General features: G+C 37.9%; 1 protein-coding gene across 4 annotated transcripts in view; it reads left to right on the top strand.

Annotated features, from left to right (window-relative positions):
• Window positions 1-23,171, top strand: part of LOC105492357 (ATP binding cassette subfamily A member 13) — a 454,445-nt gene extending 431,274 nt beyond the window's left edge. For all 4 annotated transcript variants that reach the window (XM_011759379.3, XM_024796198.2, XM_024796197.2 and 1 more), the window contains exons 55-57: window positions 19,082-19,187; window positions 20,407-20,544; window positions 21,201-23,171. In XM_011759379.3, the coding sequence (XP_011757681.2) occupies window positions 19,082-19,187; window positions 20,407-20,544; window positions 21,201-21,296 (340 nt within the window). In that variant the 3' untranslated portion in view covers window positions 21,297-23,171. The remainder of the gene's footprint in view (window positions 1-19,081; window positions 19,188-20,406; window positions 20,545-21,200) is intronic.
• The last annotated feature ends 1,208 nt before the right edge of the window (window positions 23,172-24,379 follow it).

Genomic DNA, 24,379 nt, shown 5'->3' on the forward strand with positions numbered 1-24,379 from the left:
TAAAAGTGGAAAAAAGTTCAAAGAATCCCATCATAGATGTGTTATATAGCCATCTAAGTTAAAATATAAATAATAGCCTAGAAGGGTTTGTTTGTGGATTTTTTTCCTAACAAAATGAAAGGAGGCAGAATGTTGTTTGAGCTCTCAAGCTACCACTGTCTGAATAGCTGCAAATTAATGTATCACCTCATGTGACACCATATGCTTTAGTGTGGCAACTTTGACTTAATACATCTATAAACCATTACTATAATCATAACATCTCAGATTAACATTGCATCACCATATAATGAAGTGGATCATTTAAAAGTGAGATAGATAATTCAGTCTGTTTATGTCATTTTTCACAAATGGGGAAGGAAGTTTGTACATGAGCACATAAAATAATTTCTGCCATGATGTGGAACTATGGAATGATGTGCTACTGAGTTATCTTTTTCTACATTTTACTTTAAAGCATGATATAATTCAGCTGCTGCTACTAACCACTGAACTAATTCTGTTTACTAGAAATGTTTTTATTAAGAGAGATAGTGCACCTTCATATCCTCAGCATGTTTCACCTCACCCGCTATGTGTAATTTGTCATCTCATTTGTTGTCACAGCATCATGTTGTATGAACACAGTATTGCTCTGACAAAATTAGCTGGGAAGAGTTTCTGATTCTCATGCCATTCTCGTGCTGGGCATTTTGGTTAGCTGCCTCTGGTCTTGGAAATTCAGGTCATGAACAGTATCACCCAGAGCTGTCACTTTACCAAAAGTAAACATTCGGCATTCATTTTCTAACATTTTCTGTAAGAACAACCAGAATGCTTTTCACTCACAATGAAGATGGAGAATAGAAGTGTTGGAGATATTTTTAGATGGCTGAAGTTGTTGGGGACTCAGACTCACATCATGAGTCCTGTTCATTCACACACGTTTGTTGAGTAACCACTTTATTAGAGATGATGAAAATGTGATTTCTAATCTCAATAAACTCAGCATAGTGTCAGAGGCAGAAACATAACAATGAATGCAACACGATGTGACAATTATTCTAAGAGACTGGTGAACAAAATGCTGTGTTGTGCACCTCAGTTTAAACCTGCAAACATTACTGAATGTTTACACAGTGCCAGGGTCTTGGGATTGAGTGGGTAATAAGGCATGAACCCTGTAAGAACTGGGCTAGACACACAAATAAAAAAAAAATTACATAAGAAAGACCATTAGCGCCACAAGAAGGTTTCAAAGCCCATGAAGTAGGAGTTAGGAGGAGGAAGAATGCACATCCATTGTTTTAGGGGAAGGATTGGCACAGGTGGTTTTATGGGTGAGGAGGAATTTAAACCACGTGTATGCTTAGCCAGCTAATCAACTATGAGTGCATTAGAGGTAGTGGCACAGCGAAGAACAATGCAAACCATGTTTGAAACAGCTTGACTGCAAGTGGAATACAGGTGGAATCATGGGGCATACACTTGAAGAGAATCTTTGGGACCAAATCATGGGAAATACTAATTCTAAAGTTAAAAAAAAAAAATGGCAAAATAATGGCGGAGCAAAGGGAAGCAAAAAGAAACAGGAGAATAACTGGCTTATTAAACATAAATTTTTGTTCTCTAGCAGGAAGTTAAATAAGACAAACTGAAGTAAACTGTGACCAAGCACATGGAGAAGGCAGCATGGTACAGGAGGTATTGGAGAACATGATAGTAGAACTTTACAGCCGGCTGATCTGAGCTTGAGAAAAGGAGGTGCCTTCGAGTTTGGGACACGGAAATATAGCGATGTCATTAGAGAAACAGAAGTTGGGTGGGCTGTGAGGGTGAGGAGGATTCTGGGTGTTGAGTATGTTCCTAGGGAAGCATTGATGGGCTGTTTGGAGAATTCCTATGAAGAAGGGCTGTTGATATTCATGTCCTTTTTGCTAAGGCAAGAAGCAGGAGAGAAAACTTAAAGTTGGGGGTGATTATTGCATATGGTTGAGACAGAGGTATAAGTAGCTGAACTCCTCACAGCTTTGAAGCAATATTCATAAACTCTGAAGTAAAGTGAGCTGAGCTCAGATTCATGCTGCTGCATTTATTTTAATTATTGCTGAACATAGGCAATTTGCCAAATGCTTTCTGTGTGTGGTCTTATTTAATCTTTATTACATAATGGCTATTGTTGTACCCACTTCACGATAAGGAAACCAAGACCTAAAGAATTTAAGCAGTTGGACCCAAAACAGAGTTAATGTTGAGAAAAGCAGTTTTCAAAAACTCAATTTCTTGACCTTAAGTTTCTTTCTTTTTTTTTTTTTTTTTGAGACGGAGTCTCGCGCTGTCACCCAGGCTGGAGTGCAGTGGCCGGATCTCAGCTCACTGCAAGCTCCGCCTCCCGGGTTCACGCCATTCTCCTGCCTCCACCTCCCGAGTAGCTGGGACTACAGGCGTCCGCCACCTCGGCCGGCTAGTTTTTTGTATTTTTTAGTAGAGACGGGGTTTCACCATGTTAACCAGGATGGTCTCGATCTCTTGACCTCGTGATCCGCCCGTCTCGGCCTCCCAGAGTGCTGGGATTACAGGCTTGAGCCACCGCGCCCGGCCTTTGTATTTTTTTTAGTAGAGACGGGGTTTCACCGTGTTAGCCAGGATGGTCTCGATCTCCTGACCTCGTGATCCGCCCGCCTCGGCCTCCCAGAGTGCTGGGATTACAGGCTTGAGCCACCGCGCCCGGCCGACCTTAAGTTTCTTATTCTTTCCATACCACTTCAATCATCTCAACCAACTTTATGTATAACTGACTAAAGAACAAAGCTTTGCTTCAAGTACATGTCATGGACACCTGTGTGATGAAACCTATACGCTTTACTCTTTGTTGAATTTATTTCCTGTGTATTTACTGAGAAAACAGACCATCTTCTTCTTTTTTTTTTTTTTTTTTTTTTTTTTTTTTTTTTTTTTTTTTTTTTGAGACTGAGTCTTGCTCTGTTGCCCAGGCTGGACTGCAGTGGCCGGATCTCAGCTCACTGCAAGCTCCGCCTCCCGGGTTTACGCCATTCTCCTGCCTCAGCCTCCCGAGCAGCTGGGACTACAGGTGCCCGCCACCTCGCCCGACTAGATTTTTGTATTTTTTAGTAGAGACGGGGTTTCACCGTGTTAGCCAGGATGGTCTCGATCTCCTGACCTCGTGATCCGCCCGTCTCGGCCTCCCAAAGTGCTGGGATTACAGGCTTGAGCCACCGCACCGGCCGACTATCTTCTTTTAAAAAGATGCACAGACTCCTCTTTGAAAATCTGGTTTGATGAAATAAAAGATATTTAGAGTAAGACTTTTACTCACTTACTACGTGTATAACTTGGAAAAAGTTAACATCTCTGGAGGTAGTCTTTTTCTTCAATGGAGATAATAATACATACTTTATAGTATTTTGAAAAGAAATGGAGGAATATACCAATCATTTTCTCACCTGTGTTAATCCATTTGCTGTTACTATAACAGAATACCAGAGACTGGGTAGTTTATAAAGGACAGAGGTTCATTTAGTTAAGAATTCTGGAGGCTAGGAAGTCCTAGATTTGGTGGCTGCCTCTGGTCAGCTTCTGGTGAGGGTCTAGTGCTGCTGGAAAGCCTGGCAGAAGCACAGAAGTATAAGTGCAAGCTAAAAGAGACAAGCACAAGGGGTCAAGTTTGCTATGTAACAACCCACTTTAATGAGAACTAACCCAGTTCCCTGAGAACGAACCCAGTCTCTAAAGAACAGCATTAATCCCTTCATGGGGGAAGAGTCTCCATGACCCAAACACCTCCCACTTAGTCCTATGTCCCAATACTACCACATTGAGGAATTGAGGTTCCAGTACATGAACTTCTGGGGGACATGCTCAAACCATAGCACCACCTGAGCATGTTATGCTTTCTCTTTCCTCCGCTGTAAAGTTCTTTCCCAAGAAAAACACAAGACTAGTTTCTTCAGTTCTCTGCTCAACTGTCCCCTCTTCAGAGAGGTGTCCAGTATTGATTGTAATTATTCATAGAAGCAGAAGAATACCTGGATGTTACCTGACAACATGCCTACATAGGAATAAGACTGTTTTCCAGCTTTCCCTACAGCTACATGTGGCCAAAGAGTTATAGTAAGAAAAGATGTCCACAAGGTCAGGGATATGAATTTGCAAGGAGGGACATCCCTGATTCTTCCTTTCTTCCTTCCTTTTAATTTATGCAGAGGTGATGGCTACAGTTGAAGCAGCCATCTTGAGCCACGAGGAAATCTTAGCAATGGAGACCTGTGAAGCAGAGCAGTAATACAGAATGAGCCAAAGGAATGCTTTTTCTGCTCTAGCTGCCTGACTTCAGACTTTAAACATTAACATCCTTACTGTTTTGGGCTTTCTGTCACTGTACATGCATCTGAACAGACTAATATTCCCTGTGACATATTAAATATAGCATTAATTGATTTACTTAGAGGTTATTGTCTACCTCTGCCCAGTAGAATGTAAACTTTCTGAGGGTAAAACCTTTGCTTCTGTTTACTTCTGTATCCTTACCATTTGAAATAGTGCCTGGTACATAAATGTGCTCAACATATTTGTTGAACAAATGAATGAATGTATTAATAATGAATGTAAAAATTCCTAGTACATGGCAGCTTTTTGCTTAATGGGAATTCCTTTCAGAATGCTGCAACTAGACTCTAAAAGACCAATCAGATGAGGCCACTCAAGCATTCAGCTTCTGCCTAGCTTAATGAACAACAACCACTACTAAGAACAATGACCAGCCTCTTTGATGGAGACTTTTACTCTGATCCCATTTATCTTTAGGCAGGGTGAAGCCTGCTTTCTCTCAAAACAGTCTGCATTATTCATTATTAGTTTGCTGCTTTTCGAAACTGGACTCTGTCTGCCTTTGGCATCTCCACTAACAGAAACTATCAGGTATATGATTCAGGCCTAATTGCTGCCATGGCCTTGGCAATATTGTGCTGTCACCTTCTCTGCTGGATAGCCAGACTTAGCTCTGGTGTACACCGGCTTGCCAAGAATTAATGTGCATTGCAGACAGCAAAAATATGCCATTCCAGAATCCAACTGTACACTATGGGATTATGATTTCCTATTGTAAATACAGCCAAGGCACAAGAAAACACAGCCTAACCAAGGAAATGGATTTCTTTATTCCAGGTTTAAAATGTATCAGGATTGGGATTTGGGAGAAGGTTTACTTACTCTGAGTTCAAACTATCAACCTAAAATGTGTGTGTGTGTGTATGTGTGTGTTGTGTGTGTGTGTGTGTATTTTCAAATGCACCAGCCCAGAACATTTCTTTGTTTCATAGTTATCTTACAAATTTTATTTTTTCATTCCATTTTGATAAAAGGACAAAAAAATTCCTAAAGCATCAGTTACATTTTGGTAAAAAAACGTGCTGCAAAGTCTGTAAAAACTCAGTGGCTTAAAAAATCTTCATTTGCCCTCAAGAACCTGCAGGTTTTATGGAGATGGGCTGGCCTGGGCTGGATTTGTTCACCTGTCCCTTGTCATCCTGGTATTGGTGTCTGGAATGTTGAGGCACCAGAATGGACAGGCCAAGCTTCACAAGCATGAATCAAGTCTCTGGTCACATCACAGCTACTAATGTCCTTTTACCGAATCAAGTCACATGGCTAGCCCAAAATAAACAGGTAGGAAGGTAGTCCCACCCATAGTGGAAGAACACTACATATAGCTACATGGCAAAGGACACAGACGTAGGAATGAGAAGAATTGGGGCCATATTTATAATCTACTGCAATCTCCAAGCATTTTTACCAATTTTAAAAATTATTATTATCTATTTCTTGGTCATTTTTGTTCTACTTTTCCTTTTAGGAGAGTTTCCTAGATTTAAAATTTTTATGTGTTTTGAAGATCTTTTTGTTTTTAGATTACTACTCTAAATATTTTATATAATATCCTGTCAATATTTCAAGGATAAAATGTCTTTTATTACTTTTTTAAAAAACTTTTGGTTTTAGGGGTACATGTGTGGATTTCTTATACAGGTAAATTTCATGTCATGGGTGTTTCGTGTACAGGTTATTTCATCACCCAGGTAATACACATAGCATCCTATAGGTAGTTAGTTTCTTAATCCTCATTCTCCTCTCATCCTCCACCCTCAAGTAGGCTCCAGTTTCTTTTTTTCTGTGTGTGTGTGTGTGCGTGTGTGTGTGTATTTATTTCCTCTTGATTTTCTTTTCTTTTCTTTTCTTTTTTATTGTTGTACTTTAAGTTCTAGGGTACATGTGCACAAATGCAAGTTTGTTACATATGTATACATGTGCCATGTTGGTGTGCTGCACCCATTAACTCGTCATTTACATTAGGTGTATCTCCTAATGCTATCCAGTTTCTATTATTCCTTTCTTTGTGTTCATGCATACTCGTTTAGCTTCCACATGTAAGTGTGAGCATGTGGTATCTGATTTTCTGTTTCTGCAGCAGTTCAGTTAGGTTAATGGGCCCCAGTTCCATCCATATTGCTGCAGAAGACATGATCCTGTTCTTTTTCTGACTGCACAGTATTCCGTGGTATATATGTACTACATTTTCATTATTTAGTTGATGGTCATTTAGGTTGATTCCATGTCTTTGCTATCATGAATAGGTGCTGCAACAAACATATACATGCATGTGTCTTTAAGGTGAAATGATTTGTATTCCTTTGGGTATATACCCAATAATGGGATTACTGGGTTGAATGGCAGCTCTGTTTTAAGTTTTTGGGAAGTCACCAAACCGCTTTCCACAGTGGCTGAACTAATTTACATTCCCACCAACAGTGGATAGGCATTCCCATTTCTCTACAGCCTTGCCAGCGTGTTATCTTTTTTTTCTTTTTAATAATAGCCATCCTGACTGGTATGAAATAGTATTTCACTGTGGGTTTGATTTGCACTCCTCTGATGATTAGCAATGATGAGTGTTTTTTTTCATATGTTTGTTGGCTGCTTGTAGATCTTCTTTTCAGAAGTGTCTGTTCATATCTTTTGCCCATTTTTTAATGGGGTTATTTGTTTTTCGCTTGTTAAGTTCCTTATAGATTCTGTATATTAGACCTTTGTTGGGTGCATAGTTTGGAAATATTTTCTCTCATTCTGTGGGTTGTCTTTTTATTTTTTACTCTGTTGATAGTTTCTTTTGCTTTGCAAAAGCCCTTCAGTTTAATTAGGTCTCACTTGTCAGTTTTTATTTTTGTTGGAATTGCTTTTGAGGACTTAGTCATAAATTCTCTATCAAGGTTGATGTTCAGAATGATATTTCTTAGATTTTCTGCTGTGTTTTTTTTTCTTTTCTTTTCTTTTTTTTTTTTTTTTTTTTTTTTTTAGTTTGTAGTCTTATATTTAAATCTTTAGTCCACTCTAATTTTTATACGTGGTAAAAGATGTAGGTCCAGTTTCATTCTTTTGCATATGGCTAGCCACTTATCCCAGCACTATTTATTAAATAGGTAGTCCTTTCCCCATTGTTTATTTTTGTCAACTTTGCTAAAGATTAGATAGTTGTAGGTGTACAATTTTATTTCTGGATTCTCTATTCTTTTCCATTGGTCTATGTGTCTGTTTTTGTACCAGTACCATGATGTTTTGGTTATTGTAGCCTTATAGCACAGTTTGAATTCAGATAATGTAATGGCTCCAGCTTTGTTCTTTTTTATTAAGATTGCTTTAACTATTGGAGCTTTTTCTTTCTTTTTATTTTTTTTGGTTCCATATGAGTTCTAGAATAGTGCTCTTTGGCTATTTTTATATGGGTTTATTTGTCTTTATTATTTAGTTGAGATATATATCTATATCTCTATCTTCTGGATGCCAATTTCTTATCAGGTGAATTTTTCCCATTTTGTGGGCTGTCTTTTCATACTTCAGATATTGCCCTTGAAAGCACAAATGTGTTTAATTTTGTTAATACTTAATTAATCTTTTTTTTTCTTTTGTTGTTCGTGATTTTTGTGTCATATCCAAGGATTCATTGCCAAATCCAAGGTCATGAAGATTTACCCCCAGGTGTTTTTTCTAAATGTTTTATAGTTTTAGCACTTGCATTTAAGTCTTTGATTCATCTTTAGTAATTTTTTTTTTTTTTGTATTAACTGTGTGTGAGGTAGGGTCCCAACTTCATTTATTTACATGTGGTACTCACAATAGGATATACCTGTAGATCAGTAAAATAGATTTCAGAGTCCAGGAGTAAACCCTGGGCTTTATGGTCAACTGATTTTTGCAAGGGTGCTAAGAACATTTGATGTTGAAAAGATTATTCAGACATTTTGGTGTATGTGCTTGGCTGAGGAGTCAATGGGGTGAATAGGATTTTTGAATAGTCTTTTCAACAAGTGGTGCTGGGAGAACTAGACAGTCACATGCAAAAGAATCAAGTTGGGCCCCTACCTCTCACACAGTTAATGCAAAAAAGTTACTGAAGGTGAATGAATAACTTAAATGTAAATGCTAAAACTGTAAAACTCTTAGAAAAAAACCATAGGGATAAATCTTCATGACCTTGAAATTGTCAGTGGATTCTCAGATATGACACCAAAAACACAACAAACAACAAAAGACAAAAAGCAAATTAATTGCCATCAAAATAAAAAATGTTTACGCTTTAAATGACACTATCAAAAGTGTGAAAAGACAACAGAATGGGAAAAATTTACCTGATAAGAAACTGGCATCCAGAAGAGAGATGGCTGTAGATATATATCTCAACTCAATAATAAAAAGATAAGTAAACCAATATGGAATGTCCAAAGGCACTCAAATTCATAAAACAAGTACTTCTAGAACTATGAAAAGACTTAGACAGCCACATAATAATACTGGGGGACTTCAACACCCCACTGACAGCATTAGACAGATAATTGAGGCAGAAAACTAACAAAGAAATTCTAGATTTAACTTTGACACTTGACAAATTGGACCTAATAAGCATCCACAAACTACTTTACCCATCAACCACAGAATGTACATTCTTCTCATCTGCTCATGGAACATACTCTAAAATCGACCACATGCTCAGCCATAAAGCCAGTCTCAATAAGTTAAAAAAATTGAAATCTTGAACCACAGTGGAATATAAAAAATAAAAATCAGGCTGGGTGCAGTAGCTCACCCCTGTAATCCCAGCACTTTCAGAGGCCGAGGTGGGTGGATCTCTTGAGGCAAGGAATTTGAGACTAGCCTGGCCAACATGGTGAAACTCTGTCTCTACTAAAAAAAAAAAAAAAGATTAGTGTGGTGGCACACACCTATAATCCCAGCTACTTGGGAGGTTGAGGCAGGAGAATCGCCTTAACCCAGGATATGGAGATTGCAGTGAGCCAAGATTGCACCGCTGCACTACAGCCTGGGTGACAGAGTGAGTGAGACACTTCTCTTTCATAGATAGATGGATAGACGACAGATAGATGTAAATAAAAGAAAAATCAATACCAAGATTTCTCAAAACCACACAATTACATGGAAATTAAACAACTTGCTCCTGAATGACTTCTGGGTAAACAAAAAATTAATGACTTTTGAATGATAAACAAACCTTGCATTTCTAGAATAAATCTCACTTGATCATGATGTCTAATTTTTTTCAATGTTACTGGATTTAATTTTCTAGTATTGTGTTGAGGATTTTTGTGTTCATATTCTTAAGAGATATTGGTCTGTAATGTTCCTTTCTTTTCAGATTGTGTGTGTGTGGTGTCTTTGGTTTTGGTATTGTGGTAATACTGGCCTCAAAGAATGAGGTGGAAAGTGTTCCTCCACTTCCATTTTTTAAACACATTTGTGAAAAATTGGTATTATTTCTTAAAACATTTGGTTTACCAGTGAAACCATCAAGGATGGCTTGTTTTTGTAAGGTCAGCAATAATGCTTTCTCTTTCATTTCTGATACTAGTAATTTGAATCATCTCTCTTTTTAAGAAAAAAAAGAGACCAAGAAAGGTCAATTATGCTAAATATTTGTGAAATTTGTTGATTTTTTTCATAGTCATATTCCATATGGCATTCCAAATTTCCACAGTCAACTTTAGTTTCGTTTTTCTCTATTGTTTTTATATTCTTGATTTTATCAATATCCACTCTAACTTTATTATTCCCTGTCTTCTTGCTTTAGGTTTAGTTTGCTTTTCTTTTTCCAGTCTCCTAAGATATACAGTTGAGTGTTATTTTGTAATTTTTCTTACATTTTAATGTAAGTATTATTACTATAAATGTTTCTCCAAGCACTGCTTTAGCTACATCTCATGAGTTTTGGAATGTTGTCCCTTCATTTCCATTCATCTCAAAGTATTTTATAAGGTAACTTGGGATTGCTTCTGCCTGGTTGTTTTACCCACACCCAGCTGGTAAGATTCACTGATTGCTGTATTGTTTTCAACAATATCATGGGCATAAATTGTTCTACATATAAATCTCGTCAAATTTAGGCTCTGTTAAAGGGCTCCTTCCTGAGACCAGTGTTTGAGATTTGTTTTAATCACAAATTTGCCACTGGGAGGGCTCCTTCCGGTGGTCTCCCTTGTTCTCTCTGGTAAATTAGACAGCCTATAGTTTAGCCTGTATCTCCAATGAATTGATCAATCTCCCAATTGCCTTTAACCACAGCTTCCAGTTATTAAGAACACCCTTATGGTTGAACTTCTCCACATTTTGTTGCAAAAAAAACAAAAACAAAAACAAAAAACAAACAAAAATAAACACCAAGAAAAAACTAAACAACAACAAAACAGTTCCTTTGGGGATAGATTAACAGCAAAATAGTTCCTTTGGGGATAGATTAGCAGTTATCTGTTTATGGCTTGCTTCTTTAGAGGCAAGGAAACATACATGAGCCACATCTCTGGAGCTAGAAATGGGAGCAATGTCATGTTTCTTTCTGAATGGCGCTCCCACTTTAGGAGCTGAACACTCATTGGAGAGGGAGGACAGTGACCTCAGATTCTCTCAGCTTGCTTCTCCCATTGTGGAAACCCCACACCATAATATGAGGCAAGAACAAGGGGGACCCCAATATTCTCAGCAATGCTGTTCTTAAAGCCTCTGTCTAATGAGCGTCTGTCTAATGAGGTAGAGCTGGGTAAAAGAAGGGCACCATCACCTCATCTGTACTCACTGGCAGCTTAACCTCATGAACATGTAGCTGGGGCCAGGATGAGAGGGGGAGACAGCTCCCTCACGGAGAGCTAAGGTGGGAGGGAGCCCTGTGTTCTTGGATGCAGCAGCCTGGAGTGAAGTTTCCATTTCCCTGAGCTGGGAGACAGGAGAAGAGTAGATTTTGTTTTAAATGCCACAGACTATTACTGTTCTTACTCAGTTTTAGTAGACTTTCTTGAATAACTGTATTTTTTATCTTGCTGTATACAGAAAAATACCATTTTGGAGACTTTATTGCTTTTTAAAAAATAATTTTTAGCAGTCTTACTGGGAAATGAGTCTGCAGAACTCCTCATACTGTCCTGATGGAAGTCTTGGCTAAATTCTTTCAAAGACATCTATTTATGCCTGCTTCATGCCGGTATTGTACCTACACCTGAAGTGACTGTGCCCATAAAATTTGGAGTCTAGGTCTATTGTTTTTGAGTTCAATTTTAACATGTATATTGACTTTTTACGACCCCTGCTTTCTTCTCATTATTGTAAACATTTAGAGTATTAATTTTATTGTGTACAGAGGCATATTTGAATAATTAAAGGGCAAGCACCAGCCTTTTGAGAAGACTTTATCAATCACTCCAGCACAATTGTTCACAAAGCAAGGAATCAACTGCCTCCCATATAGGCACCCCCCAACCATAACGTGGAGAAGCTGATCCCAGTTAGTACTTTCTTTGTTATAGCTCCTCTAGTTTGTACTTAGTGTTTGAAAAGATCCAGAGTAACATGGAAAAGATTCACTGTCTTCATTAACTTTCATAACTCAGCTGTCCCTTGGGTCTTTCCTGCCCATGGGAGATATAGGAAAATGTGCCTGATTTCATGCCAGGGGTTCCAGGACCCTTGTCTCAAGGGTTCTATGAACTCCTGGTGAGTCAGAGGCCTGTGTGCCCTACCCTGTCTTTGAACCTGAGCAGTCCTGCCTGGGCATGTGCTTCACTGCCTGGGGAGCCAGCCACGTATCACTACTCCCCCCCAACCATACACCCAAATGTATCAATAATTCCATGAATTTGGTAATTTTCCAACATTTTTGAATGGTAGGCCTGAAGAGAGAAATAGTTGGGGATCCTTGGGCTGTCCATCCACCTGGCCCCTCCCTGCATCCTCAGCTGTTTCCCCTCTTGTGCCCCTGGCTGCCAGGGTGCTGTCCTTACCCAGGCATCCAGTTGGAAAGTTCCAGGCACATTTTGGCCCAGAGTATCTTACCCAGCACATGGCTTATCAAAGCCTTTTCTTAACAATGGGAGAGAGGTTGCACCCTTAAGCAGTTCTTCTCTGTTAAGGCAATTATGCATTTTTTTTCTTATTATTACATTATTTATTTAAGAGCCATATTACATGAGATCTGACGGGAGACCATACAGGTTATTTGCAAAGCCTTTGAAAATGAACTCAGAAGAAATTTAATCCACTCTCCCAAGGGAACCATGTCCCCACAAAAACTTAAAACAGCAGCAAAACAGAATAGAGAGGGTTTGCTTGTGTGCCTGCAGCAGAGCACGCCCTCCCTTATGGAAACACTTACAAAGCTGCCATCTTTGCACAGATGGTGGCTGAGTGGGGTGCTGGCTTTGAAGGCTCCCTGTTTAAATACTGGCGTTTTCCTCCTCAGGTCTCACCCATGAAGTACTGCAGGCTTCTCTATGGGCAGCACTCATCAAGCCAGAAAGTAGCATGGCTTCTTTTATGGGGTGTTTTCTTTATTATGTTCATAAAGCAATAAACAAAAACAGAAAAACAAACAAACAAAAAAACTCAAACAAACAACAAACAAACAAACAAAAAACAGAGAGAAAGAAAAGAAAATCAGGAAGAAAATGACTACTTTAGCTCTCTTGGCCTCTCAAGGTGACTGGTATGAGAACAGCTTGGTGGCTGAGGACAGAAAATCACATATACGATTTATTTCAACAATAACAGAATTTTAGGCACTCCTTTACACTCCAAGCAAAACTCGTCTGCTGCTACTCATAGTGGAAATCATGTGTAAGAATTTCAACTTCATGGATGATCATTTATTTCCCAACATTTTCTTTAAAAGTGTGGGGGAAAGAAATGCTTCCTTGTCAAGTTTGAGGAATAGAGCAAACCACTCTTGCAATATTGTCAGCTGTAAATGGCATCTTTTGTTTATCTAGACTCTAGGGTATTTCTGAAATGAAGGGAAATGTTCAGAGATCATTAAAAATGCAAGAGGCCACATAAGGGACTGAGTCATATAGCTGTCACCTCACCACCTTGGAAACAAAATGCTCTATCATGTTTGTTTAGCTCGTGACAATGATATAATGCTGGAGATGAGGCTATGTAATTTTTTTGTCCTGCTGACTTGGCTATTGTTCCTTACTTTAAAATGATCCCTTTTGATTACTCTAAAGAAGAAAGGAAAAAAAATAGATATACATTTTGCTGTTCAGTTAAGGAAGAAATATTGTTTTCATTACACCAAAGCCTAACAAGGAATTTAATTCACTCATTACTCCATTAAATATGAACTGGGCATCTGCAGGGGTGTTAGAGTCAGTAGCAGAAGGGTTTATGTGTCCTGTGTTCTTGGAGCTCTACTGTAACAACTGATGGCATTGAATGTACCATATACCTGCATGTACGTGGGAAGGGCTTTCAGAGCCAGAAGAGGGCCTTGCACAAGTGAGTGCTGAATTAGTACTGAATGGATGGAGGAAAGGAGATCTGGTTGTGGGTAGCATGAAGTACACTCTTAGATGCGAAGTCAGAGAGGAAGGCATTAGTTACATCATGGAGAGCCTCGTGGACAAGCTGAAGAGTTCGATATTGAGTCATTGTCTTTCAGACCTGAAGTTAACATGGCTTCCAGAGTTCTGAAACAGTTCTGTTGGCCTTTCCTAGAGGTGACATTGACCCAACCACTTTAATCTGGATCTATGACCGGTGGAGTCATTTAAGAAAGTGACACGTCCAGCCACAGAGAGCAATGTTTATGGAGTGATGCATATTAGCATGAATCAAGCTTCTTTTTTTATTGTGAAGCTGTGTCATCTCCCTATATTGTCTTTAAACTCAGAAGCATATTGAAGCTCTTTTCAAAGAGGGTTTCTTCTCCAAGAGGAATGTGGTTGCCAGCTGCCAAACACTGTTTTGTTGTTGTTGTTATTTGTCAAGGTCTCTCTTTATGTTAATACCTTGGGTCTATAATCCTCACGGCCATTCTGATTTGCATATGCAATGATTGAAAAATGGTCCAAATCAAACTTAACTGAAGTTGAAATAATAAAGGTGCTTGCAATGAAGGGACATGGTTGTGAAGTAAGCCCCATGGTCTCAGCTCTGCCAGTTAATAAGCTGAGTGACAAAGAAAAAATCCCCTGATCTCTTTGGGTCTCAAATTTTTGCATTTTATAGAGAGGAACTGGTATCTGTTCCAGTCCATGTACAGGTGTGATAAGAGTAAAATGAAATTATTGATGTGAAAGTATTAATATAAAGGATGTAAGAGCATTAACGATTAGATGAGATCCTGCTTCAGGCTGGAGTTTTGAGGTTAAGTGCTCAGCATTGGAACTGTAACTCCCTCCATTCCCTTGGAGTTGTGTGACCAGAACAAGTTATGTAGCTTCTCTGAGATCCACCTCACTTCTGTAAATCAGAGGCAGAGATAGCAACATCAGTATTTTGTGGGGATTCATTGGGATAATGTGTTTGGTGCCTCGCTCACAGAGGATGCAGGTCAGAGCACATGTCCTCAGTCTTCTCTCTTGGTTTCCTTTTCTTTCCAGTGGGTAATCATGAGGACTGAGATTACGATGAGGAAGTTTCTATTAATAATACAGAGATGCCAGCTACACATCAAGTGCTCACATAAATGTTTGCATCCTGCTGTTTGCTCAGCCATTCTTCATCAGTGCCACTCTCTCCTCCTTTCCTCATCCAAAGGCAACCTATTACAATTCAGTAGCTGAGGACAGATCGCTGGAATTTGGTACTTTGTTGAGGTACCAACCCACGAGGAGTGGGGTGTGGTGTGGTGAGGCAGGAAGATGAGAATTAGGGACCAATGTAGTCCGAGGCAGCGGGGGCCCCATATTCCACAGTCAGTGCTGTAACACTTGTGCTGGATGAGAGTTTACCGTGAGACCACAGGAGTCCTGGTCCCCCTCTGCTCTCTGCTCTCGCCCTGTGGTGGATTAGGGAGAAGTCGTCTTTAAAGGTATTTCTACTCAGATATGTGTAGGGAAGGGCACATGTATGGGGTTGTGGATATGAGTGTGAATAGACTCTTCATGGGGCAGATGATGGAAATCAGTGGGCATATATCTATAAACACATAATACAAATATTGCATATTTCACGAATCCTGTTATTTTCTAAAGTCTAAGATTAGCTTCTATACCAAAAATAATTTTATGTGTTTAATTTTTAGAGGCAATGTGACAAAAAGTTCCTAAATAAATGATTTTTAAAATCAGAAACTGAAATACAGTTGTAGAGTAAGAGACATTAGTATGTTCCTTTAATTCTCTTAGAAGCCATGTATATATTTTTTTCTAATGATAAAGTTATATGTGCTCATTATTTTAGAATTCAGAATAGTATAAGGAAAAAAAACCTAACAGTCATATGATTGTTTCTTGTCCAGATAACATTCCCGAATTTATTTCAGTCTGACTGTAAATATATGCAAACATATTTACATCATTAATGTAACACTGAGTCTATGATTTTCTATTTTGCACTTCATGTTATATAATAGCCATTTCTCTTCATTAAGTATTATTTGTAGAGATTTTTAATAGATGAGGCTGAAATCAATGAATTTGTTATATATCATGACTTTTAATTTGGGGGGAAGGAGGTTTATAAGAGGAGCCTTAAGCCCAGGAATGCAAAGCTTTATAGGCACTTGGTACAACTTGACAAGTGATTTTTCAGAAGTGTCTCTGCAGGTGCATTGCCTTTTGTTCTGCTCTTGAAGTGTCTGACCTTCAAAATATATGTGTGTATGTTTTTTCTTCCACTCATGTATTACTCCTGCTTCTCTTTTAGCATTAATTAATATATTACATTTAATGTCTGTGGTTCCAGAATGTTGTACCCCAAAAAATTGTAGAATATTTCTTATAAGCATCTTTACCTACAGATAATCCTATTTATTTATCTCTGTTTAATCACCGATTATACAAATAATGTGGACATAATGTGTTATCTAGAAGTGTTAGATCAATGAGTGAACATAGAAATAAATGACTCCTTGGCTATTTTGCAACCTTTCATTCTGTGGAAGTATGTAAATCAAATAAATCCTTTAGGGAATTTCGGTTATTGACATAACTGTGTATGTTATAGACAGAAATGAAAAAGTCCAGCTAATGTTAATTAGGTATTTACATCATAATGAATTTAATAATCTTCAAAGAGTGTCTGAGTTGTTGAAGGTGCCATGCTTTTATATTTTTATGTTTAGAAGTCTTTTTAACTGTTAACTGTTTTAGAGAGATCCTGAGTAACCTATTTCAACCTATTTCCTATCTATTTCAGGCATATTTTCTCTAGAGTGTTTCTATTTTGGAAGAATGGTATCATTTACTTTTTGTTTAATTTTTGCGTAATTTTTCTTTTTGTATAATTCATATTCTTCCCAATAAAGTTGGAATTCTTTTAGTTCAAATGAAACTTTAATTTGAAAGAATTTTAATTATTAATATGCATATGTGCTTATAGAGAATTTATTAGATAATTATTGGAAATTAGCATGAAATTTTCAAAATTCATTAACAAAATATACCCATAGGGCTGCAATTTCTACTAATGGTGAAAATGAATCCTAATATGCATAAGAACATACAGCCGTCTCTGTGCCACTGTCTCCTCATACCAATTGTATTTTTATTTAGTGCTTCCTATTCATGTTTGAATTGTTTTATCTGCTTTTATCTAAGTTCTCCCTAAATAGTAGGCTTCTTCACTCCAAGACGAACATTCTTCTGTTCTGGTCATATTCTGAATAGATCCTAAATTTCACTGCTTATTTATCTACTTATTTACACAGTGCCAGACATTGTTGCAAGTAATTTGCAAGAATTAATTCAGTCAGTCCTCTCACAACCTTATTAGGCAGATACTATAATTAATCTATTTACTAGGTGAGGCAACTGAGGTTAGAAAATTTACCAGACTTTCCAGGGTCACACAACTAGTATGTGGAGGAGCTGGACTCAACCTCAGTAGCGCAAACACTACATTTTGTCATGCCATCAGAATCATTAATAAACATGAGACCAGAAACACATCTCCATGCAACACATCCCCTCTGCCCTGGAACACAACATTATGCCCACACAGCGCTGAGAGCTCTCCCAGGAGCATTTACAAAGCTCCAGTGACATGGTGCTTCACCTTGGGAAGTCCCTTCAACCACCTGGGCCTCAATCCCTTCTTTTCATGAAATGCTGACAAATACACCCACTTTGGGGGATTTGGTGAAGACACAGTGGGTTGATTGTGTTATTCAACAGCACAGCTTGTAACATACTGCTGAGAAGAGGGATGACCATAGAATGTATTCCTCTTGTACCAACCCAATGTGTTGGCCTTTAACAATTCTGAGAGATAGCCAAATAGAAATGTTAGAGAGGTGCTTGTCTGTATGCTTTTATGTATATTTTATCAGTGTCCTCACCAACCTCTCAGCCATGTGAAGATTAGAAACCATCAACTGGAATGATGGGAGGCTACTGTGGCCATGCCCAGACCTCATGGGGAAGTGACATCTGACAGCCTGAAATTAAGGCAAGAGGACAGGAAAACAGAACCCCAGGGCAAAGAGCTCCATTGGTGCTCACAAGGGTGATCTATGTCACTGACACAAGGTCACATTGTCTTGGGTCCCCTGTCTTAAACAGATAGACTTGAAAAATAATTTGACCATAAATCTATTAGGGATCAGCCTCATTTAGGGAAAATTTACTTAAGTGTAACACGTTTTCCCCGAGCAATGCTTTGTAAATGAGATGAGTACGATTACTAAGACAGGGCATGCCATTTGTTCATTCTTCATTCATTAAACTAATATTTACCAGTGCTAGGTACTAGGTAATCATACTGTGCTTGGTACTTAGAAAAGATGCTTCAGTGAACAAAATGGACAGAGATTTTAGTCATCAGAGTATATTCATGTATTTGTCTTTTATTGAACAGATTTTTATTGGGATGCTATGACGTGCCCAACACCACATGAGATAAGGGAGTAGAATAATTCATATAGTTTTTGGAGAACTCCTACATTACTGGAGATTGCTATTTGAGGTTACCTTAGGGTGTGAGTATGAGCTCATGTCTTGTTGATGGGACACCAGTGGAACTACTGTCTATAACTCTACAGTGTGAGGAACAGAGCCCCTTAGGCAGGAGACTTCCTTTGCAGTCGTAGGGCCTGTCCACCTAGGCTGGGTTGAAGTATAATTGTGGTAACTTTTTTATGTAACAAACAAACAAGTGCCTGGTAATTACATATGCAATCCCTTTCATCTTATCCCTGCCAAATTTTAATCAGTACAGACCTTGAAGCAATAAGGCCAACAATCATGCTTCCCAGGGCCACTTTCCAGCCCAGCTTCCCACTTCCACTAACTCAGGACTTTGCTTTCACCGTTTGCGTTTTCATCTTCCCTCTTTTATTGACTGGGTGTTGATTCTGGGACTTGCTGATAATTTTTTTAAGGTAAATCAGTGTCTGTCAATATAAATGAAAAACAATTAACTGTGTAATTGACTTAACTATTAATTTCTGTGTCTTATATTGAGAATCCAAACTCTCAACAATTTGGAGTAGTTACTTCCTTTTTCTGCCTCTGTGTGAAAACGGACTTAGAATTTACTCGTCTTAGGTCAATATGATAATAATCTTGTTTTTATTTTATTTAACTCTCAGGTTTGGTGATGGTTATACAGTCAAAGTTTGGCTCTGTAAGGAAGCAAATCAACATTGCACTGTTTCTGATCACTTGAAGCTTTATTTTCCAGGAATTCAGTTCAAGGTAGTGCAAATATCCTGTATTATTTCTTTCTTTTCAGCTAAAAAAGCTAATAAACGTACCTGTCTTTTTCTGTTTTTATTCTATGCTGTTATAAGATACTACTTGTTACCTTAGTCACATTGCAAAGTATAGACCCTGCCTCCCTACCAAAAATAGCATGGATAGCTGATATTGCTTGACCACTCTGAAGAGTGACAAGCCTGCTTAATTGCTTGCTGGATTGGCCAGAGCAGCCTGTGATTACATATCACGCCTCTTATCTGTGGGCCTAAGTCCACTGCATAGCTCATCTTCTTCAGCATAGAAGATTGCAAAAGCTAATCTCTTCCATATATTTGCTGTAGGGTTTATAGGCTTGATGGTTTCTGCATTGCTTCACAGAAAGAGCCCTGTGCTTGAGATCCCAATCCTCTACGAACTTGCTATCATCAAGTATGGTCACTGAGCCAGCAGCATCTTCATAACCTGGGACCTCTTAGACGTGCAGAATCACAGGCCCCAACCTATTGAATGGGAATCTGCATCTTAACAAGGTGACCCGGCGATTCCTATGAACACTAAAGTTTGAGAAGCACTGTCTAAAAATCTCTTGGGTAACTGCCGGATGCTGGTTCATTATAACTTCTAGCAGGTTGTAGTCCATAAAGTAGTTATGTTCTATTTATTTCAACAACTGTCATTTAGTGAAATCCTACTATGACAGAAGCATGCTGTGTGAGACTGTCATTCATGCTCAATTATGACTCTGAGCTACTCTATAAAACAGATATAATTATCTCCATTGGCATACATGAAGACAAAGATCAGAGGTTTAAATGTCTTCCCAAGAGTTGCTCAGCTAATGATGAGAACAGTGAGAGACAAGCCCAAGTCCCAGTGTAAAACTCAGGGCTCCTCCATCCATCTCTCTTAGGCCATGTTAAATCACTACATTTCAAATATCTTTGGGCATCTTATGATTCCTTAAACAGGGCTTCCCCATGCTATTGCAAGGTTGGGGCATATCAGGGGGCAGAACAGCAATGCCACTCAGTTGAATGTCATTTGTCAAATATACCCTATGAAAAATTGTCATCAATAGGCATCCATTGGAGACTCACAAAATTATTTGTGTAGGTTGAGAAAACATAACTGAATTTATTTGCCAATTAAATGTAGTATGATCAATTTTGTTTAATAATGCTAATTATATGATACTTTTTTTTTCTTTTGCTTTTAGGGACAGCACCTGAATTTGTTAGAATATCATGTGCCAAAAAGATGGGGATGCCTAGCTGACTTGTTCAAAGTTATAGAGAACAATAAAACCTTCTTGAATATTAAGCATTATACCATTAACCAAACCACTTTGGAGCAGGTATAGTATCTTGAATGATTCAGGAGGTTGCATTTTGGTCTTTTCATCAGACCTAATCTAGCCAATTTTAAAATTAATCGAATTGCTTCAATTTATCACTTTATTCATTTCATCTTTTTAAATTTTATAAAATTAGGATAAGGATGGTGTCAGAAAGTTTGTTTATTGTATACCTTTCTACTTAAGATAGATATTCAGTAGAGTTTCAATTTGTTCATGATTATGTTGGGCATTCAACAAATTAAATCATGTCACGTTAACCTTCCTTTCTCCATCTTACTCACCCCCACAAGACTTGTCGGGGCAGCTCCACTGTAATCAAATGATAGCTAACTTCTGGGGAGACAAAAAGCATTTCATTTACCAAGAGTACCAGAAATATAAAAATACACCACAACATCTTTCTAAAGCCAGGCTTACAGTATTGAGAACTTCTAGGTGATTTATTATTATAATTATCTAGAAATATGAACGTTCTTAGAGTTGTGTCCTCAATGGATTTACATATTTATGTGATTTGGGAGGGAGTAGTATGAATTAATGATCTGTGGTTTTTAGGACAAGTTGGCCAGTGTTCTGAGACAAGGTCTCCTTTCTAGTAAGTGAGACCAAAAGTTTGTATTATAAGTAAAAAACATTTTTATGGTTTTTTTCAGGTATTTATTAATTTTGCTTCTGAGCAGCAGCAAACTCTACAATCTACTCTTGATCCATCCACTGACAGTCACCACACACATCACTTGCCCGTCTGATCACTAAAGGAGTTTCCGTAAGGAATAAAACCTTGTCTTTCATTACAATTAACAGTCAAGGATAAAACAAGCACGCGCACAACCAAGGAGCTGGGGCACACTCTCCAGGCAGTCAGATTACATTCTCTTGTTCATTTTCTATTTTGAATCTCCTTGTTAGCTAATCACCACCAAATGGAAAGGTTGTTCTTTCTGCAGACTTTTGGGGCGCTCCTCCAAGACATTTGTTCTTTTTACCATGCCAGATGGACACCAGCTTCTTTGTGACAAAGGCATGAATGATTTGACAGTGTCCAAACTGAGACATTCTGGAGCTGGAAAGGCTGTCACAGATTGTCCACTCTAAACATGTCACTTTTCTGTTAAGAAAACTGAGCCCCCCTACATGTTTTTAATGATTTTAATGTAAGCTTTCACTAATACTGATGACATTATATGGTATGATATGAAAGAATCACCAATTTTTTACATATAAAAGTTGTCTTTTTAAAAAAATAGGATTTGAAAAGCTCTTTTAGTATATACTTTAGCAAAATTAATTAAATTGAACTAGTTGCTTTGTATCAATTACAGCAGTTCTAGCAGAATCTCCCAGGTTATAATTTATGAAGGTAGATAAACAAAATGTAGATGCATTTTCTTTTTCTTAATTTGGATGAATAATTACTGGTTTTTGTTACTCTAAGTCAGTGTTTTTCAAAGCGTAGTGGTCCCCATATTAGCTGCATTGCCATCTTCTGGGAGCTTGCAAGAAATGTACATTATCAGGATCCACTCCAGACCTAGTGAATCTCAAATTCTGGGACTTAAACAAGCAGATTCCAGTTTAAGAACCAATGATTTAAGGGAATATCTCGTTACCTCCTAGTTATACAAGCAAAATCAACATAGTACGTAGTCTTTTTCTTTTTTTTTTTTTTTTTTTTGAGATGGAGTCTTGCTGTCTCTCCCAGGCTGGAGTGCAGTGGCACGATCTCAGCTCACCATTCTCCTGCCTCAGCCTCCTCAGCAGCTGGGACTACAGGTGCACATCGCCATGCCCGGCTAATTTTTTGTATTTTTGGTAGAGACGGGGTTTCACCATGTTAGCGAGGATGGTCTCCATCTCCTGACCTTGTGATCCACCCGCCTCCACCTCCCAAAGTGTTGGGATTACAGGCGTGAGCCAACGTGCCTGGCCATAGTTTATTTTAAAATATATTTTTAAAAGTTTTGTAAAAATTATGTCATTCTCAGAATTGTTGTCTTCAAAGCATTGTCAGATAGAGAGTGCTCAGATATGGCTCTTAAAGGCTATATACGTCTGATATTTTTCATCCTATAGTTAGTAAAATGCATAAATTCAATCCACTGCTGAAATAGTTTCCAGTCAGACATTTCTGAGTTCAGACATTTCTCAACAATCTTTTAACAACATTTTTCTGAATCCTCAATAGAAAATCATATTAACCTTATTTTAAAATTTGGCCTTTTTCAACACTAACATTGAGTACCAGCAGCTTGTGATCAAAGGCATATACTTCCTTATGAGATTTTGTTACTAAAGCAAGATTTCATTAAATCTCTATTTCCTAAATATCATTCTATATAAGAGATATTTTTTAAATGGTAAGGATTAAGACAATCACAGATAGCTTTGTTGTGAGCAATTTTGATTCTCCTGTATCACATGAATTACATTTCCTTAAATAAATTACAGTTTATGGCCGTATGATTTATTCTCTAATTCTAACATAGTCTAGTTGTCAAAAGGAAATATGTAATCTTTTTATGACTGTTGAATCAATAAATACCAATTTGTGAAACATGAACTTGTTTAAACTGCAGTGAATAAATGAAATGTGCTTTAATTTAACGTGATTTTTGGAATGTAATTGTGCTTTTGCCAATATATTTTCTTGTATCTTTATTTGTGTCTTTAGGGATCCAATTTAATTTAGGTAAGCAGGAAATGAAGCTACTCCAAATCTTTTAAAGTTTGAAAGGTTAAAATTTAATTGAGTTTTGCTCTGCTATATTCTGCTCTTAGGGGTTCTTTCCTGGTTTTTGAACTGCTGTATTCTTGAAGTTTATGCTTCAAGGTATGCCTTTGAATGATAAACAGAAAGAAAGAGGTACCCAACATGCTAAAACACCACATCCCAGAAGGCTGGATACAAAAGGTCAAATCTTATGTTAATGTTGAAAATGTCATTGCATTTATAAGTCATGCAGGTATTTTATGCCTTTGGAGTTAAACATTTGTCTTAAGACCTTTGGGCTTAAGGTCACACAACTGAGACTTTTAAACAGACTACCTGCTTTTGAAATCATTCTGAGTAGAGTACTTTATGAAACACAAACAACAGTGATTATCTCAGTTCTAGTAATCTAGCATTTACTATATAGATTATCTTTACTCAGATATTTAAACAGTTGATGTATTAAAGCTTTCACACAAAATCAAGATAGTAAAAAGCAAATATAAAGTGTATTTTTAGCATAGTAAAGACTAGGTGACTTAGGGTCATAGGTAGTTTTGTTTAATAAGCATTGAATTGAAAAATAGCTCAACATAACATCTTACAAAATATCTTAGAAAATACACAGTCCCATACACACCCTGCAACCTCTCCCCATAGGCACACTATTAGGGTTAATGAGAGTGACATGAATATTAGCATAATCACAAATGTTTCTGCCTATGTAGGAGTTACAGACACTTTACATTTTCAAACTGGGTTGACTATGTGTCTCCTTTGGCTTTTGCTTTGGCCTGCTGCATTATTTCAGCTCAGTGAATTTTTTTGATAACTTGTTACAACTCAATTTCACACACTTGAATAATTCAAAGCCCTTCACACATACACACAGACATACATATGCACACATCATGCATATACAAGCAAACATATGCACACATTCACATGTATGCACACTCAAACACACATTCATTCCTTCAACTAACACTTTTGATCTCATTCCATGCACATAAGTAGGTGGTGGGTACTATAAACATGGGATGGTGGACTAATCAATAGCAGAGCCACAGTCATTGTCCTTGAGGAGCACTCAAGCAGGTGGAGATGGCAAGCTGAGAGCTA

This window comes from Macaca nemestrina, chromosome 4, assembly GCF_043159975.1.
Source record: "Macaca nemestrina isolate mMacNem1 chromosome 4, mMacNem.hap1, whole genome shotgun sequence".
Lineage (NCBI taxonomy): Eukaryota > Metazoa > Chordata > Mammalia > Primates > Cercopithecidae > Macaca > Macaca nemestrina.